The 17,759-nt window shown below is 32.6% G+C and overlaps 1 protein-coding gene across 1 annotated transcript; it reads right to left on the bottom strand.

Moving 5' to 3' along the window:
• Window positions 1–1,457: 1,457 nt before the first annotated feature.
• On the bottom strand, window positions 1,458–16,641 carry LOC148616542 (sodium- and chloride-dependent glycine transporter 1-like). Its single transcript, XM_088583689.1, has 16 exons — window positions 16,567–16,641; window positions 14,849–14,964; window positions 14,534–14,690; window positions 13,838–13,969; window positions 13,447–13,599; window positions 11,455–11,524; window positions 10,366–10,498; window positions 9,396–9,530; window positions 9,008–9,111; window positions 8,607–8,731; window positions 8,240–8,352; window positions 7,599–7,739; window positions 6,805–6,904; window positions 5,991–6,091; window positions 2,363–2,524; window positions 1,458–1,753 (listed from the first exon to the last, which is right to left on the bottom strand). Exons 1-16 carry the CDS (start codon window positions 16,574–16,576, stop codon window positions 1,541–1,543), a joined length of 1,965 nt encoding a protein of 654 aa, XP_088439815.1. The 5' UTR covers window positions 16,577–16,641; the 3' UTR covers window positions 1,458–1,540.
• Between the last annotated feature and the right edge of the window lie 1,118 nt (window positions 16,642–17,759).

The following is a 17,759-nucleotide window of genomic DNA, read 5'->3' as shown; positions in this document are numbered from 1 at the left end:
GCTTAAAGTTTTTTTTCAATAAAAACGCTGTACTGGTACCACATAGAAACTTAGCAGTGGAAGATACGGACCATTCACGTTTATTTCTTTAGAATGTAAAATTCAGATTGCACATATATTATCCAATAATAACTAAAACAAACCGAAAATTTGGCATTTTGTAAATGAGTCCATATCATCTACTTAAATGAAAATGAAGATTTTCCAAATTTAAAAAATATAACATTTTCCACCTAAAAATGAAAAAAAAAAAACAAAAACAAAAAAAAATCGAATTCTTCTTGTCTTAAGTTGATGCAACATGCGCCATTTTACCAGGATAGAACGAAAATGTTTTTTTAATAAGCACTCATCTTGAAATTCAGACTTTTAGTTTCGACTTCTATGGATGACACTCCCTATTACATCAGGAAAAGCGAAAATTTCTTTAATTTTCTGTGTATTGATGTCAAGAACCTACTTAAATTGTGATAGTATTTCAAAACCTTTTACCGCAAATTTGAAATGTGAAAATTATACAACTAGAAAAAAGTGGTGCGTTTCATTAGTTGCTCAGCAGAGTGAAACCTGTCTGAACCAGATGCCTTTTGAAGTCCCTTTGAATCAGTTTAATTGTATTTTTAACCTTGGTAAATAAATACACGTCTAAACTGAACACAACTATTCTAGTCCCTTTATTCGTAGATTTTATTTTTTCTTTCGAAAATTTTCCGTTTTTATTTTCCTTTTATTGTGTGTTTTTGTATTTGTATTTAACATTTAGTTTCAGAAGTTTGAAGTTTTTTTTTATATCGGTTCGCATTTGTTTTGAAGATATTTTGATACTTAGAATGCACTATGGGAAGGGGAGATACATGTAACTTGTGCCAGATGAAAACAATTGTGAATTTTCTTTGCTAAATATTTCTTTTGTGATAGGTGAAACGCCTTTGAAAATCACAGAGTTCGGATTTTATCGTAGTTCGAATTGTTATACTAAATGGTATCATTTTTATATCATTACCATCTATTAGAGATATTTCTACAGAGACATTAAGGAAGATAATTCATATATATAAATATATATCTATAAAGAGAGCACGAAAATTAGGTTGGCTACCCAAGTAAAATTAGTGGAATATCATATCGTTGTTGTTTCAATCTTCTGGTATGAAAATTATACACGAAAATTAAAATTACACTTTTGAAATTCTCATGAGCTACCAGCCAATACATATTTCTTTGATTTTTATATGATACTGTATTTAAATTATTGTTTCGCTGACATCATGATATCATTCTATGACATTTCTAAAGTCATTAGGAGACTAATGACATATGTTAATCGGGATATTCTTACTATGATTTCTTATTAAACAGTAAATCAAAATAGGCATGTTTGAACTGGAATTTCTTTGATAGAAAAATCTGCTGTGTCGTGATTGATTTTTAGTCTTAATGAAGGAACAACAAATGTACACATTTTTGTCTAAATTTATTACAATATACTAGGATTTTAACATTTTATAGAAAGAGAGACAACCGTAAATTCGTCACTAATTCAAAGATACGTTGACTCCGTATAAGATGGAGGTTGTTCGATATTTGTGTCAAGATTTGTAAAAAAATTCTGAGACATTTTATCACTGACAAATGCGAGATTATTATATCCTTGGTCAATCCATAAAGTGTTTGTTCGTTCATACATTGTGTCTTTCCTATTTTCCTCAAAAGCAGGTCCCCAGTCAGGAGTTGGTTTCATCAACTTTTTCAGCTAAATTTTAAGAAAAAATAGCAATACGTTAATAAGGTACAAATATAATAATACCAATCGTATAATATTGCAAATTTCGATATTCTGGTCTCGTGTTTCAAGGAGTATCTTGTCATCAGCAAGGAAATCCGCAAGCTCCGAACAGAGCTCGACGTTCAAAATTCACTTTAGACGCTGTAGCCAGCCCTCTCAGAAAATGAAAGAATCTTGCTAAATCGGAAAAAGAGAATGATTTCAAACGACTTTATCCGATTGTCAAACGATGTTTGATTTGAATAATGTCCGAGAATTTCGAAAGGCTTGTCTGCAGGGGTTAGTAAGAAATGAAACGAACGTCTGCAGGAACTAATACTATTTCAAGTTACAGATTGTTCTAGAATGCTTGGGAAATTTTGATGCACCAATTTCTCTAAAAATACAGCAAAACACGAAAAAATATACTTGATACAAGAGAAGTCAGTAAGACTATGATTTGTGTGAAATTTGAAGATGGGGTAAACATTAATGCACTGATTTAGGCTACGGTCAATTCGATCATGAACACAAAAATAAAAAAAAATCCTTCTATGCAATCTTTGATATTTTGTGATTTTAGGAAGAAAAACTTACCCCTTGATCTCGGTTCGGAATATATTTAAAAAGAAATATTACAGGAATAGCCAGTATCGGAAACAGACAAATCAACCACCAAAGAACTTGGGCATAGTCTGGGTAAACATAGTCAGCTAATGCCAAAGGTTTATACTGGTAGGCTTTAAACACGATGACAACCTAAAATGAAAAATACATATATGCATGTATATAACGTAACTGTAAACGTATGACACGTTATGTTAATGCCTGAAAATCGGTAGTTTTGTTTCGGTAACACGATGCCTGTGCATAAACCACATGGTACACAAGTTCCATTTGCAAAATGTGTAGAGATATTCCATGAAGAGAATTAGATATATTATTGAGATAATTTTACTGTGTATTTATTCGTTGTTTCAGTTCATTTTCGAGCTTACATTAAAGGATGATGGTTAAGGCCTTAGCAAACTAGCCGCAATCACAGATTTCACGCACATGTCAACAGTCAGGAATGTGCCTTTGCGTCGTTATGTTGCCTTTTTACTTTGAATTTGAAGAGTTGTTCTGTTACCGTATGTGGCTTTAACAACTTTTGTTGTCGGGGCCTTTCAGAAGTGACTTAAAGTTGTGTTTGTACTTGTTGAAGACTTTTTGATGATTTTTTTAAGAATTACCATCTTTGCTTTTTTGTATTTAGGTCTTACGCCGTTGTATACGTTTTACAAAATCCGTTTTTTTCACTACAGAATCGAAGCGAAAAAAAAACAACAATAAAATCACAGAAGGCATGTTCACCAAAATTCGAGCTTTAGTTTGCACGTTATACCCATGCGAACCTCAAAATTTCTATTATTGTCTATAATGTACTATTCATCCATAGTAAACGCTCAATCAACTTAGGACATAGTTGTGATTATGTTTAATATAATAGATACCCGAATGGCTCAAGCGGCTCGATAAGCAACATTCTTTTTTTTTACAAACGTGGTCATTTTTTTTCTTTCATGAAAATCTCTAACGCTCATTACTACGGAACAAGTATATCAATTTACATTAAATTCTGTTCAATTCTGTCCAGTCACAGTTTTGAGAAATTCGTTTTTTTAAAGTAATAACATAAAAAAACAAAGAAGATGTCGAAGAAGGGCAATAACTCCAACATGGCTAAACAGATTTACATGAAAATTCCATAGTGAAAATTTTTATATTTTGTAGAATTTGCCTAAACCTGACAGTTTTGGAGAAATATGCGAAAAACTTCTGTCTGACCCATACGTTCTATTTTTAGTAACGGCAGCCTTGTTTTTCGACGGATCAAAATCTCCATATCAGTTCTATTCAAAACACCTTAAGGAACATTCATACCAAGTTTAGTTTATAATTGGTCTGGGGTGTCAGAGGAGAAGATTTAAAAAAATAACATTAAAATAGAGGGAACAAACAATTACTTTTTGTGCAGTCGATGCTAAGGAACAATTATGCCAAGTTTCATTGAATTCGGTTCAGTAGTTTCAGAGATCAGCTCAGATCAGCTTATGAAATGAGAGAAAAAATAGTTACTTCTACAGTAACCGATAACTGTTATTTACAAAATATCGACAAAACGGTTCCGAAGCATCAACAAAGAATAACAATTAGGTTGTACACGGCCAAAACGTGACAACAAGAAACATAAACGATCTATATACGTAATGTAGACAACAGTATAACGTACAATTATATTTATAAAACTGACGATAAGGGAAAAAAATGTTCACACCAGAGACCAAACCACCTGTTATTTGAACTCCCACAAAATTACTTGGAGTGGCATCAAGTTCTCCGCATGGGCTAACAAGTCCCGCTCACCCATCATATTGAAAATCGGGTAAATTTCAAGTACGTTTGGTTGTTAATCCGATAAGACGTTAAATCTCACTGAAGATATCTTGCCGAATCTGTGAGATGGATACTTGATATCGGTCAGTCAAGTGGTGGCAACCATACAATTTCTGTTGTGATGACATCAAAAAAGGGTAAACACATCCATGACCTGCACTAATATTTGACGGCTACCTTAGCACAACAAAGAAAGTCGGTGTACAGATTACATGCTTAGTAACGGATAAAATACGAAATGCATTCTCAGTAGGTTTGAGATGGTGGTATCCACAAAAAAGATATACGATTTGAATATCGAAATGGTCACGATTGCCGTAACTTTTTGGTTTCAAACGTTCTCTATCATCTATGTACAGGTTAATGAGCAGAAGCAGAAGGTATAAAGAAACTGTGTTTCATTTCTTTAAAGTCAAGTTAGTTATAGTTTTACGCGATCTTTAATTGGACAAAGAAAGACATTTTCATCAAATGCTATTTTTCGTTTTTATTTTAAAAAATGCCACAGTCACCTGAAAGGTTAACTATCAAAAGTGTAAAGTAATTATGACATGAACGATTTGTAATGAAAACATTCTTTTCATTAAGTAAAAATCAGGGGCCATGTCGTACGGTGTAAACAGATTCTCTTGTGATGATCCTGACTATGATCATTTTAAGACAGTCTTAGAACGATGTTATGTTTATTATGATTTAATAACGGATAGTTATTTATCGTTAATGTAATATTTACAAGTTCAATTTAAAACTAATACCTACTTATGGTCAATTAGAGGCCATAGTTTTGATGAACATAAAATATTCGAGCAGATGTCCACTCAATATCATTACCCTTAATTTCATAAGTCGTTAAACACGTATTGCACGAATCACGAGTAGTAAGGAAAGGAACCCAAATTTTTCGAAAAGTTTAGTTCAAATTAAATTGACTGAAATTAAAAAGAAAAAGGCAACAATATTTTAACAGAGTATCTAATTTTATTACTAATTGTATAGGAAAATAGGTGCCTTTAAATAAAATGCCTTAAAAAGTGGATGTGAAAATAATAATCTAAAGGGTTATCTCTCTTCCTAAATACTCTATGTCGTCATTCATTATGAGATTAACATCTATAGCGGCCATGTTTGTTGTTATTCTTTCAATAAATGACATCTTAAGTTCATCTTAAGTTTTATGAGTATCCTAAAATCATCTCAAGACACCTATCGAGGTACCCTAACTTATATCCTAAATTTTAGGATGTATCTTTAGTTAGGAGACCTTTGTTAACATGACTTAAGAAAAAGTTGTCTCCTAAGACCGTCCTATTTCTAAGAGAGCTTCATTGACATGGCCCCAGTTATACGGCGATCATTTAGATCATTTGTACTGCTATGCACACAAGGCTGAGGAATAAGATTGCACAGCCATTTATGGAAACATGATTTTTTTTTATTTTCAGTTTTGTGTACAAATTACAATACGGAAATTTTGTACTGCGTGTGGTTAATGTGAAGAAAATGGATATGGTAAAAATGTCAGACAACAACCCCGCCGTGATGAAAAATGTCAGCTAAATACTACACATGGGTCTTCAATAAGCGACGAGGCAACCCTCACACCACTGAGCAAGCTGCAGCCGGCCCCCAAACAACATTTTACAAAGGTACAGCGAAATAGTTGTTGCCTCTATCTACTCAAGCAACATTAAGTGGTCACATCAAATCCAAATTAAAGAACTTCTTACCAAAACAATGTACTTTTTTTTTATATAGTTGATATTACAAAGATATGCTTAATACTTACAAATAATACCATCGGTGTCATAAAACACCAACAAAATCTCCAATAGAAACATGGACGCTTTCCAAGCATCAAGTTAATGTCTTCGGCAAACTGGCTATAACCTGTCAAAAATATTTATTGATAACAATACTGTTGGTTGCTTAACAAAAACAAGGTGTTTGCGTTTTTGTGAAACAGTGCATCATCCGTATACATTGTTGCAAAACTGTCTGTGAGTATCATAAGAAAATAAAAATTATTTTTAGGTTTTTTATTGATGGGAATGAAAATACTTTGTAGCCTTCCAGTGACATATTTAAGATGAAAAGATAAGTTAGAAAGTGATGGCAACATAAAAAGAAATCCATTTAATTATTTTTTCCCCCTTACAAGAGAGAGTCTTTGTAAACTTCGATCTACTGCAATGCTCTGAAGCTTTCTTAACAAAAAAATATTGAAAATAAAAAAATAGTTGTAACATTTTAACGCATAAATAATTATCTGTAGAATTCTTAGATAAGCATTTGATTGGAAGTAAATCGGTAAAGTATAATTTTACCAGTTTGAGAGCAATGCATTTAATTTGACTTAAATTTGAAATTTGACGTAACTATTATCATTGTAAACATTTGTAAAATACTCCCATTTTGCAACATTCATTTTATTGACGAATTTACTGAATTATATAATTACTAGTATGCCATGGAAGGAAAAATGTTTTATTCATATGGAATAATGACCAGCATATAACTTATATGTTATACGTACGAACATTAACATAAATGATTCCGTTTATTTCTTATTTGACCAACTCTTCAAACTACTGACTACTGACCATAAATGTAGTTGATAGCTATAGCCTCAAATAGCCCGACAAAAAGGAGTGGAAAACCACTAATAGAATTGTCCACAAGTTCGAATAGGTAAAATCCTCCCTTAAATGAAAAAAAAAAACATGAACAAAACGACGCATAATTAAACTTACTAATAAAATAAAACATATTATAGTATTTGATTAAGCAATAACTTCAACTTGAATCTTATATATCTCATCAATTGCGATTACAAAACATACACTATTCTATTTCTGGTTGCTGAATGTAATCTACATACTTGAATTTTAAATATAGTATAAAAAAGCATTAAAAATCGGTAGTAAAAAAAACAAAGACTAAGTAAATGAGATGAAGAAATGATAGTACGGTGAAATACTTTAGGCTTGGTTCGATTTAGACAGGTGTTCGGTTTGCCAAAGTTAAAAATACAATGTACATATAATCTAAGAAATAGGGACTTTAAAAAAGCGTCATGACCCTTTGTATTCCTTATTGTTTATTGTTCTACAGATATATCCATGTTGTTATATTCTTTGGGATATCCACTTTTAAACACTTATACTTCTTCGTTTTATATAAAAAGTTTTTTTTATCTTTAGAATGGCCAAGTCTTACTTTTAGACTTGTCTGTGGGGCGAGGTGTTCAATATAATCAGACATGAAAGTAGCCTACTCTACATTCAGTTTATATTTTCATTCGGAACTCATTGGTGAAATAATATAACCAATACATGCAGTAGTTAAGTAGGCACTATAGTATTTAAAACTTTGATTAGAATTTAAAGAAACATACCCTAGTGGTCATCGGAAGAGCTAGTAGATAGAAGGACATGCATACACAAAATCTGAAAATAGTAGAATTTTTCCAATTCTTTCGCAATATGAACGCGTACTCATCAATGAAAGATGCCATAACTGTTTCCATAATCGAAAACTGTAAAAAGAGTAAGAAATCACATTGTTGAGAGGCTAGCGCCAGATGTATACTACCAAATTTCTAGAATACAACTATATATACTGGTGATTTTTAAATCACATATTATTCATTGTCATTCCATCTCAGAATTCAGTAAAAATAGTTTCCAACACTACAGGTATTTTTGCACAGCTAATTACATAAAAAATAAAGGGTATTTTGATGAAAATTGATATGATAAAATCATTTTAACTGATTGTTAGTACCTGCTTTGTGTTAGTTGCTCAAACCCCCCTTTTCCCAATCAAATATGACTCATAAGCTCTTGTAAAAGGAGACAACAACATTTGTATTTGTCATTAAAGTAATATTCTTTCTGAAGGAAAGAAGCATATCGTTTATAATTATACATTTTTGAAAACTAATTTGTTGGTTGAGAAGCAATTTTCGAAGATATGATGAATTTCTTAATTAGTGATTTTAAAGAAACTATTATATAATATAAATAGTTAATTTACCTCGGAGCTAAATCCAATTATAAGCATCATAAAGAAAAATAAAACAGCCCACACTGTTGGTCCAGGCATATTCGATATAGCCTCTGGGTAGGCTATGAACGCCAGACCCGGGCCTGTAAATATTCATTTTTAAAATTAGAGACACCAAAATATATGCATTATGCTTGTTCCAAAGTGAAACTAGTAGTAAATGTTATATTTAGCAAATACTTTTCATAATGTTAATTATTCTAGTTTATAAAATAAATGAGATGTAAGTGATTCAGTGTAAGACTCTTTTTAAAATATTCCATGTATAAGCGGTCGATAGTTTTTAATATGATGAAACACGTTAATAAAATGTTTCATTAGATATCGTTAGAATTACCTCCCCTAGCAACTTCTTCTACCGTAGTTCCTTTTTGGTTAGCCATAAAGCCTAGGACAGCGAAAATTACAAATCCAGCAAAAAAACTTGTAAGGCAGTCAACTATTGGAACGATTAAGGCATCCCTGAAATTTAAAATCAACGAAATCATGAAACGTTGCAGAAATTAAAACGTTAGTTTCTTGTACTAAAATGCAAAAAAATCAAACTTTCGAGAGGGCCTCATATGAAGAATCTAACCATACATTTTCCTCATTTCATTTAATCTCACTACCAAAAACGAAAAAAAATAATATTAAAAAAAGATAACACTTACAAGAATTGCAAATTGTATATATATATACACAAATAATTTGATATTTGACATTTTATACTGTCGCTTGATAACTGTATAATTGCACCTTAGACAGTAGTTATCAAATTTGTTGTAGCTGGCCATCAAAATCAGACCTCCAGAACAGGCACTCAGTGAATAGAATACTTGTGTAGCAGCATCACTCCATACCTGGAAAGATATATACACGTATTAATAAATAACTCAACTTATTGATCAGATCATACGGAATAGTTTAAATGGAGGAAAAAAAAGTTGGGTTAAACTCATTTTTTATTTCCTCCACTTAAGATATCGTGTCTTAATATTGACAAAATGAACTGTTCGTTAAATCAGCGGTATGATTATTGTCCTCTACTTTATTTATCAAATACCTACAAGATATCAAAAGTTATCACAAAATGATCAAAATCATATGTAAAACAAAACAACAACTAATTCAATAGCCCACATACTGTAGAATCGGCCAACCTGTCCCATTGCGGCGTTAGGTAATAGTATATACCATCAGACGCACCATCTAACGTGACACCTCTGATTAGAAGAGCAGTAAGTAAAATATATGGAAACAGAGCCGTAAAATACACAACCTAAAACAGAAAATGATATAGATTTATGCATGTACTAAAAAACTTCGTTTTTGCCCACGTTGGAAATGGAATACAGTATATAGTTTTTTAAAACTGTTTTTTTACAGTTGTATCTTGCTTTTGTGAAGTTTCGAATTTGAAAGAAATTAAATAAAAACATGGTTTTGCATGGTAGAAGTAAAAATGGCAGGGCTTCAACAGGCATCAAGTTTTTTTTTTTTTTTTTCTCAAAATTTTCTAAAGATTAGGCAACATGGTTTCCATTGTTAAGCGACCTGATAACAGGTGTATGTATATATTGTTATGAGGGTTGGACAGGGGACATCTCTCTTCTCTCTCTCTCTCTACCTTTACTCGGTTATATGAAAGAGCGAGGAAAAATATGTATTAGCCATGTCACCCAAACTATATCTGGAAGCTTAAGTATTTATTTACCTGGAAGTATTTGTTTGTTTTATATTTGAACAATAGCACCACTTAGTTGCGATATAAATATGTAAGTACATATTGACTATACTTAAATATAAAAGTATGCCATAAAGTTAAATATGTATTATATTTTATAGTGCTAAATCGTAAAGTTTATTGAAGTTGTAGTTTCTTAATGTTTGCATCATTTAGTTATTATTTAACCACAAAATAAGGGTAATGAAAGACAGGACAAAATGGTTGACTGAAACAACTTGACACTCTAATAACATTTCATTAAGTTTCAGATTCATAACTCTATCTATATTTGACGAGTATAAGATGTAAGCAATATACCGAAATGAAGTTTTCCCGAAATTGAATGCAAAATAAAAATCCGACATATCAGCTCTACAGGTTAATTTACCTTCCCAAGACTTTTAATGCCTTTACACAGTACTGAAAGAACAACAACCCATGCCAGCAACAGACACAACGCCAATTCCCATCTAACTGTACCGAAATCATCTAACCCGTCTGACATGTTTAGAACTCTATTACTGGAAAAAAATGTCCAATCGTAACCAAATCTTTAAAAATCGAGTGGAATTTTTGTTTATTTTCTCGTGGAAGACAGCCTATTGCAGATGTTAACCAATCACAGACAACGTATCGTTTGTATTAACCTATCTACAAATAATTGTATTTATCCGGATGTCATTTCACTGAACCCTTACAATGTTCTTTTAATAAACATGTATATCAAAGCAGTCTGTAGTTTTTTTCCCGTTGCGTTGAAGTGCAATTGCGTATTTCGCGTCAGTTTTGTTTTGTCTCTTGAATGTTTGGTATCAATTGTTTGTACTACTATTCTAAGTATTTGCGTTTTCTATTTCTATTTTCTTGGTTATTAGTTATGAATTCGTTTCGTCTTTTCACATTCTAATCGTGACTTCCCCTCGTCTAGGATATGAATAATGCAGATGAATCTATGGGAAACCAGAAAGATCATCATTATTAAAGACGATGTATTAGACGTATAAACAAAAACTGCAAATTTTATGCTATAGGAAACTTTGATAATTTGAAAACTCCACCAATCAATGATAATTTTTACACTTTAAGGAGGTAGATCCAAGGTACCGGACACAACTCTTATAAATTATTGGAACGTTTGTATTTAGCATCAATCTCATATAACAATCAAAGGAACTTGGATTGATTTCATTCTGTTTCAAATGAAAGCTTACAAGGCTTTGGTGAAATTAAATATGATACAAGCATATCACGGATTTCAAGATTCGTGTCCCTCAACCTAGACCTGCCTTCTTAATTAAAACAAAACTGGCAACTGCCAAAATACGTTAATGTTTATTTTGAGATTCCACTTAAATAATTTTACTGTGCAAAATTATAGTTATAGTAAGAATAAAAAATATAAAAAAAAACGGGAAAAAGGCATGCAATCAAATTTACTTTTCAAAAATGAAATTGCAACTAAATTAGTAATACGTACTAGAAGAACTCTTCACTTTTAGAAACCTGTGTAGGTTTTGTTGTTACATTCGAAAAGTTTCCAGACAGATCTAATCAACAAAATAAAGAAAACATCTTTTTAATGCACACCTGAAAATCTGGCTCGAGGTGGCTGGACTAAGTGCAGGCGGTATTGCTATAAATGTCACAAAGGAATGAGGGACATATCTAATATGGTTTTCAGATCCTTTTTATATATATATATATATATATATATATATATATATATATATATATATAAGAGTCTGAAAAATTCCCAACGATGTTAGAACTGTCAAATTTGCGGTCGTCCCTCCGCGGGACTCGAACTCGTACCGCAGTGACATCTGTTGCAACACCGCCTGCACAAAGTCCAGCGCCCTAGACCACTCGGCCAGCTAGGCTATATAAAATATAGCTTTCCCTGGCCGGATCATTCCTCCTCGTAGGATTAATCTAGGGCTGTAACTTAGTACACGATGTATAGTAGTACGGGACTGCACAAAGTCCAGTGGTCTAGGGCGCTGGACTTTGTGCAGGCGGTGTTGCCATAGATGTCACATCGATACGAGTTCTAGTCCCGCGGAGGGAACGACCAAAAATTTGCATCGCAAATTTGACACTTCTTACATCGTCGGGAATTTTTTTCAGACCTTTATATATATATATGTATGTATGTATGCATCCTTGTATTAAAATACTATGTTGATCCTCGCCTTGCATGATATGTATCTACATAGTAATGTACTAGCAAGTAAGATGATGGAGTTGCCTCACCCCATTAGACTTCTTATATGTATTATATACTTGGTGTGGCTGTATTTATATACTGTTACAGATCCTCTATTTTCTTACTCGATACCATCAGAAGTTGTCCTATTCAGTTACATCATGTGCTAATGTTTGCCCTCTAGATTTACTTACGAGGAAATATCACTCGGTTAACGAAAGCTATATTTTATAACCTAGCTGGCCGAGTGGTTTTGAGCGTTGCAGTCGGTGTTGCCATAAATGTCAGAGAAGAGAAGGGTTCGAATCCCACTGAGGGAGCGACCAAATTTGCATCGTAAATTTGCAACCATCATAAAAAAGCTTTGAAATAACAATAATAAACATATACCTTTACACATCACTATAATTATACTCTGCACTTGCAAATTGGGGGTATATAGACAAAGCAATATCCGTAACAAAGGAGTATCCATCTCTCATGATAAAACTTTCAAAGAACCTGAATAGTGCATGTTATCATATAGAGGTGTTGGGAATCAATTTAGTGAGAAATGCTCGCAGTTTTTTTCTTGTTTTATATATTATATTTGATTTGTTTGCATGTCTCACAGCTAGTGTACACTGGTTGCTTGACGTTTAAACTCGTAATCACAAACCTTAAAACTTAGTGATGACAACACAATAACATTTTGTAGTTATTTATATCAGTCATAAACTGAATGACAATTATTTATAATCCAATTCCTATTTATGAACTACTTTAAAACTTTGTTTACGTAACTTTTTCTCAACACCTAAGATAAGTTTCAATTGTGTGATGTAGAACATCTTACTGTAATCACCGTGTTGAGAAAGATGCCACGCTCCTCGCACGTTAAAAAACCCTACTGTGGTATTCTCCCGGAGTAGGAGCCATAGGGCTCCGCCATAGGAGGCTAAATTGCCCGACCCTACCCATCTCTCCATATTTCCAGTGGCAATCAAAATTTCTCGACCCCTTTGTCCTTTTGTCCCGTCCCATTTTCATTTCATTATCATTGCATGTTCATTTTATCATCCACTTCATGTTCATCGCCTGAATATAGCTGAAATATTGCTGCTTGTGCGTTAAACCCCGACAAACAAACAAACAGACAAACACCACAATGGACATTTCATCAATAGCAAAGAATGGTGGCTTTTCCATTGCACATGGTTAAACCGCTTGATTAAGTTTATTTTCTTCTTTATATTGAAAACACTTGTGAATTTCATATAATACCTGTTATATTACTAATATTGTGAGGTTTAAAATCCTCAGCCCATGGAAGAGGGTCCGACATTGAAGCGAAGAAGTAAAAGAAGCAATATCCTATGATGACATTGTAATACAGGCCCAATATGGCGGACACAATGACTGCACAATATCCTAAACCTGAAAGCATAACAGGACCAATATGAATTTATTAGTATATAGTATTGAACGATTACTTTCTCTATATATTTTATCGATAATTATTACAAAATTGTTATAATTCCCGAGTACCAAAAAAATAATTATTTTTCAAAAATAGGATATTAATTTTTGATATATTCGAAAAATGACTTATGTATACTTTTTTTCAAAATTAAAACAGAAAGATACAAAATTTACTCTTGGCTAAAAAAATTACCTTTAAACAGAGGATTGATTTTCCAAATTGCCAGAGGCCCGAGACTAGCAAACTGACCAAACGAAAGCTCCATGAAAAAGAGGGGCATGCCAACGAAGAGCTGCATAAACCAATAGGGAATCAGAAATGCTCCTGGAAAAGTGATTAGATTAAACATTTAATCCACTCAGTCGCTGCAAAAGTTGAACTAAAAATGCAACCAATGCCACTCTTCCATTCAACCTCATTTTTTGCAAAATCAAAATTCTTTGCAAAAAACAACTTTGCTGTATTATTTTTCAGAATCGAGTAATATTGTCAATGCATTAATTCTTCGGGACTGTTTACCTTCTGAAAAATATGTTTTTTTTTATATTTCTGTTAAAATATCCGAATTACTACAAAGTTGTGACCTTTCAAATATGTTTTGAATTTCAAAGTGTAAAAAGTGGTCATCTTATAAGTATCTTTCCTTAAAGGTTTGTCGGGGGATAAGTAGAAGTAATTCACACATAATACTATATAGCTTATCAAACTGCAGTCGTCAATATTTTGTTTTGATTTTTGTAACTTGAGATTTCATCTTCGAATTTTTTATTCAAATATGTCATGTATTTCAATATTTTTGAAAGTATCGATAATTGAATTTTAACCGTGTCAGAATGACCTACTGTTTCAATAAAATGCCGCAAAATATATACATTTCCTACGTCTTACCACCGCCATTTTTAAAAGCCAAATACGGGAACCTCCAAACATTCCCCAATCCTACTGCATATCCGACACAGGTCAGAATGAACTCAAGTTTCCCTCCCCACTGACCACGCTCCATTACTTTTTTAGGTTCCTCGGGGGAATCATCTTTGCTGAGAGTCTAGCAACAAAAGAAGTCAAAGGTAAAATGAACTATAAACTAATCTTATATAAAAGATTTCTATGAAACATAAATTCACCGATTGCATTCGAAAAAACTGGATTTAAAAAATGATTATTGACATAAAATATTTCAAACGAGTGAATGTCGCTAATTACCTTTTGAGGAAAACTACTGAATCCATCTTTGTTACCATTGATTTGATTAGATACTTCACTTCCAAGCCCACTGTCTACACTACTGAGGCTACTGCCCGAAGAAGAAAACTTGTCTCCTGAAATAAGTCTTCAGTTTCTTACGTACTGTTAATTTTTAGACTCATATCTTAAAAATATATATATATGTATAAGCAAATTTTTGTCGTCCCCTCCGCGGGACTCGAACTCATACCGCTGTGACATCTATGGCAACACCGCCATACATCGTGTACTAAGTTACAGCCCTAGATTAATCCTACGAGGCGGAATCACCCGGCCATCGAAAGCTATATTTTTATATAGCCTAGCTGGCCGAGTGGTCTAGGGCGCTGGACTTAATGCAGGCGGTGTTGCCATAGATGTCATAGCGAGTCCCGCGGAGGGAACGACAGTTCTAACATCGTTGGGAATTTTTCAGACCCTTATATATATATATATATATATATATATATATATATATATATATATATATATATATATATATATCGTCTTTCCCGGAAATAGCTCGTTGGACTCGTGGTTGGAAATTCGCTTCGAATTCGAGAGCTCATTGGTTTGATCCTGGGTCGAGTTTATCATAGGCATTACAATTTTAAATGACTGCCTCTCGGTCATGCAAGCGGTATTAAGGGGACATAGCGACAATTGGTTGGCTCGGAATCAGAATAATTTGTCCGAGTGGGGTGACATTGCTTACATGCCTTCTGTGGTCTTGTATACTAAAATCAGATTTAGTGTGTCGTGTTTATACAAAGCAGGGTTCGTTTGATTTATTAAATATTCTTGTCCTGAAATGCTTAAAATATCTGACGTTAAACTACAATATACCAATCTGTTCTTGCAACCATGGGATTGCTTGACCGAATAAAAAAAAATCAACCAACCAAAACAAAACCAAAAACACAAATCTCATGCAACTATAACATCTTTTGCGATTTTTATTCAGAAAATATTAAAAAAAAAAATGAAAGAAAACCAAAAAAAGAGAGGTTATCATATCTTTCAAGACTGAAATCATTTCTGTGAGACATTTCTAGTTACAAATGATACTGTAACATTCGTTTGTGCTTTCTTCGGCAGGTGTTTCTGGAAAAGCAAAAGACGATTACTCGTGCACCTGGTCTATGCTCCCAGTTTTTAGTGGAGTCCGAGTTGCTCATTTCCTTTTGTTACTGTGTATGTATATTATTTAAGTTACTTGTTGTGTGTGTCTGTATCATGTCTTGGATTTGTCCCTGGATTACATTCTTTTGATTTCGGCTAGAATCTTGGTCCCCTTGGTTACATTTAAGTTTAGAATCTAACGTCTCTCACGAATTCGAATCATTTCATATTTTTCGAAATAAATTGATTAAAGAAAGCCGTAAAGGCAAACAGCTTGCAATTATAACTTAGCAAGTATGGCTTCGTACTATTATTATGCCATTTTCTGAAAATTTCCAAATTTCTTGACAGGAAGAATTAATTATACATGTAACAAACAAGTACATGATAGATTTTAATTTTGAATGATTCTTTTCAAATGACTGTGTTATGGGTCTGGTCGCCAAACTATTACGGGGTGGGTTGGGGTGAAAAAAAGAGAGGAAGAAAAAAAGTTGTACAGTAAAATACTTAATATTAGTATTCTGTAAAAATAAACAGTAACAAAAGAAGAAAAATAACAGAAACTTCCCTACCTTTATCCATACTCCTTGGAAGTTTTGATATTGTAATAGTTCAATTGTGCTCATAAATATTAATAAACACGAAATGATACCCCGTACTGGGTAAATAAACGTAGTTACCGCGAAGATTTATTGTCTGATTACCGAATCGGATTCTTATTCTTCATTTAATGTTATTGCCACATTCTACGTGAAATTAACAAATTAGTCTGTCATTGATTTACACCAAATAGACGTGATTTGTAATCACTTGAAACAAAGCAATACTAAGACTTAATCAAATAAAAAAAGTCTAAAAAAGCTCAAAAGTTTTTTTTAATATTTCAAAAATACAAGTAAATTGAACATAAGCATGATTTTATCTAATTTTTTCTTCGTTTTTTCTTTGTTCAGTATGCGCAATTTTTCTATTAAGTTCTTTTCTATTTGTGGTCTTTTAGAGAAAGAGATGCATCGGTTTCGATTATATGCAATTGTTAAGATTTTATTGCCACATTTTGTCTGTTGCTTTGAAATATGTTTATTATTCTTTCACTTGATATGAAATTTTATCATATATGTAACACAAGGATAAAGGTAAAACACTGGTTAATCATTTCTCTTTAAACATTATATAACTGTGTTACGAACGTAACTATCAATGTATTACATTAAGAGGCTTCTGACCTCACGAGATACATTTTGTTCACCGAGTTGAATTACACAAACTTTACAATATGCTACAGTTTGTATGATACACACGAAGAGAATAACCTGTTCAAATGTTAATTATGAACATTTCTAGACACACCATTTAATTTATCGCTCATTAATGTTTCTTGAAAGTAATGTATTCACCACTATGCCAAAGATTCTGGTATTTGTGTGCATGCAACTTTGCTTAATGTTGTTTCCGGTTTTTGTTTCTGTTATTTTTTTTTTGCTGAAATGATACAAATCATTCTTTTGCTAAGCTTTCATATGTTATTACAATTTAGTATATCATTTATAGATAGCAGCGACCTGACTTAACTCTGATTTAATTAATCAACACTAACATCATCATTTGAGTTCAAGATTCCTATGATCACCAATTTATTCGATTTACATTTTGCGGTCATCTCAACAAAGAGGATAGATTTTTTTCGTCGTATTTGCCATTACGAAATATAATTCCAAACTGTAAATTATCATGATTTTATTGGCGTCATACCTAGTATAGTTAT

Source organism: Perna viridis, chromosome 5 (assembly GCF_037379345.1).
Source record: "Perna viridis isolate PV_CMFRI_1.1 ecotype Kerala chromosome 5, ASM3737934v1, whole genome shotgun sequence".
In the NCBI taxonomy this organism is placed as follows: domain Eukaryota; kingdom Metazoa; phylum Mollusca; class Bivalvia; order Mytilida; family Mytilidae; genus Perna; species Perna viridis.
The sequence above is the reverse complement of the archived record's forward strand: the minus strand, read 5'-3'. Positions and strand labels throughout refer to the sequence as shown.

Excerpts from the sequence above, each read along its gene's own strand:
- LOC148616542 (XM_088583689.1), bottom strand. Across the intron at positions 11,525-13,446 it reads CAATATTAGTAATATAACAG|ATCTGTCTGGAAACTTTTCG; the intron begins GTATTATATGAA and ends TTTGTTGATTAG. Across the intron at positions 8,353-8,606 it reads AGAAGAAGTTGCTAGGGGAG|GCCCGGGTCTGGCGTTCATA; the intron begins GTAATTCTAACG and ends GAATATTTACAG.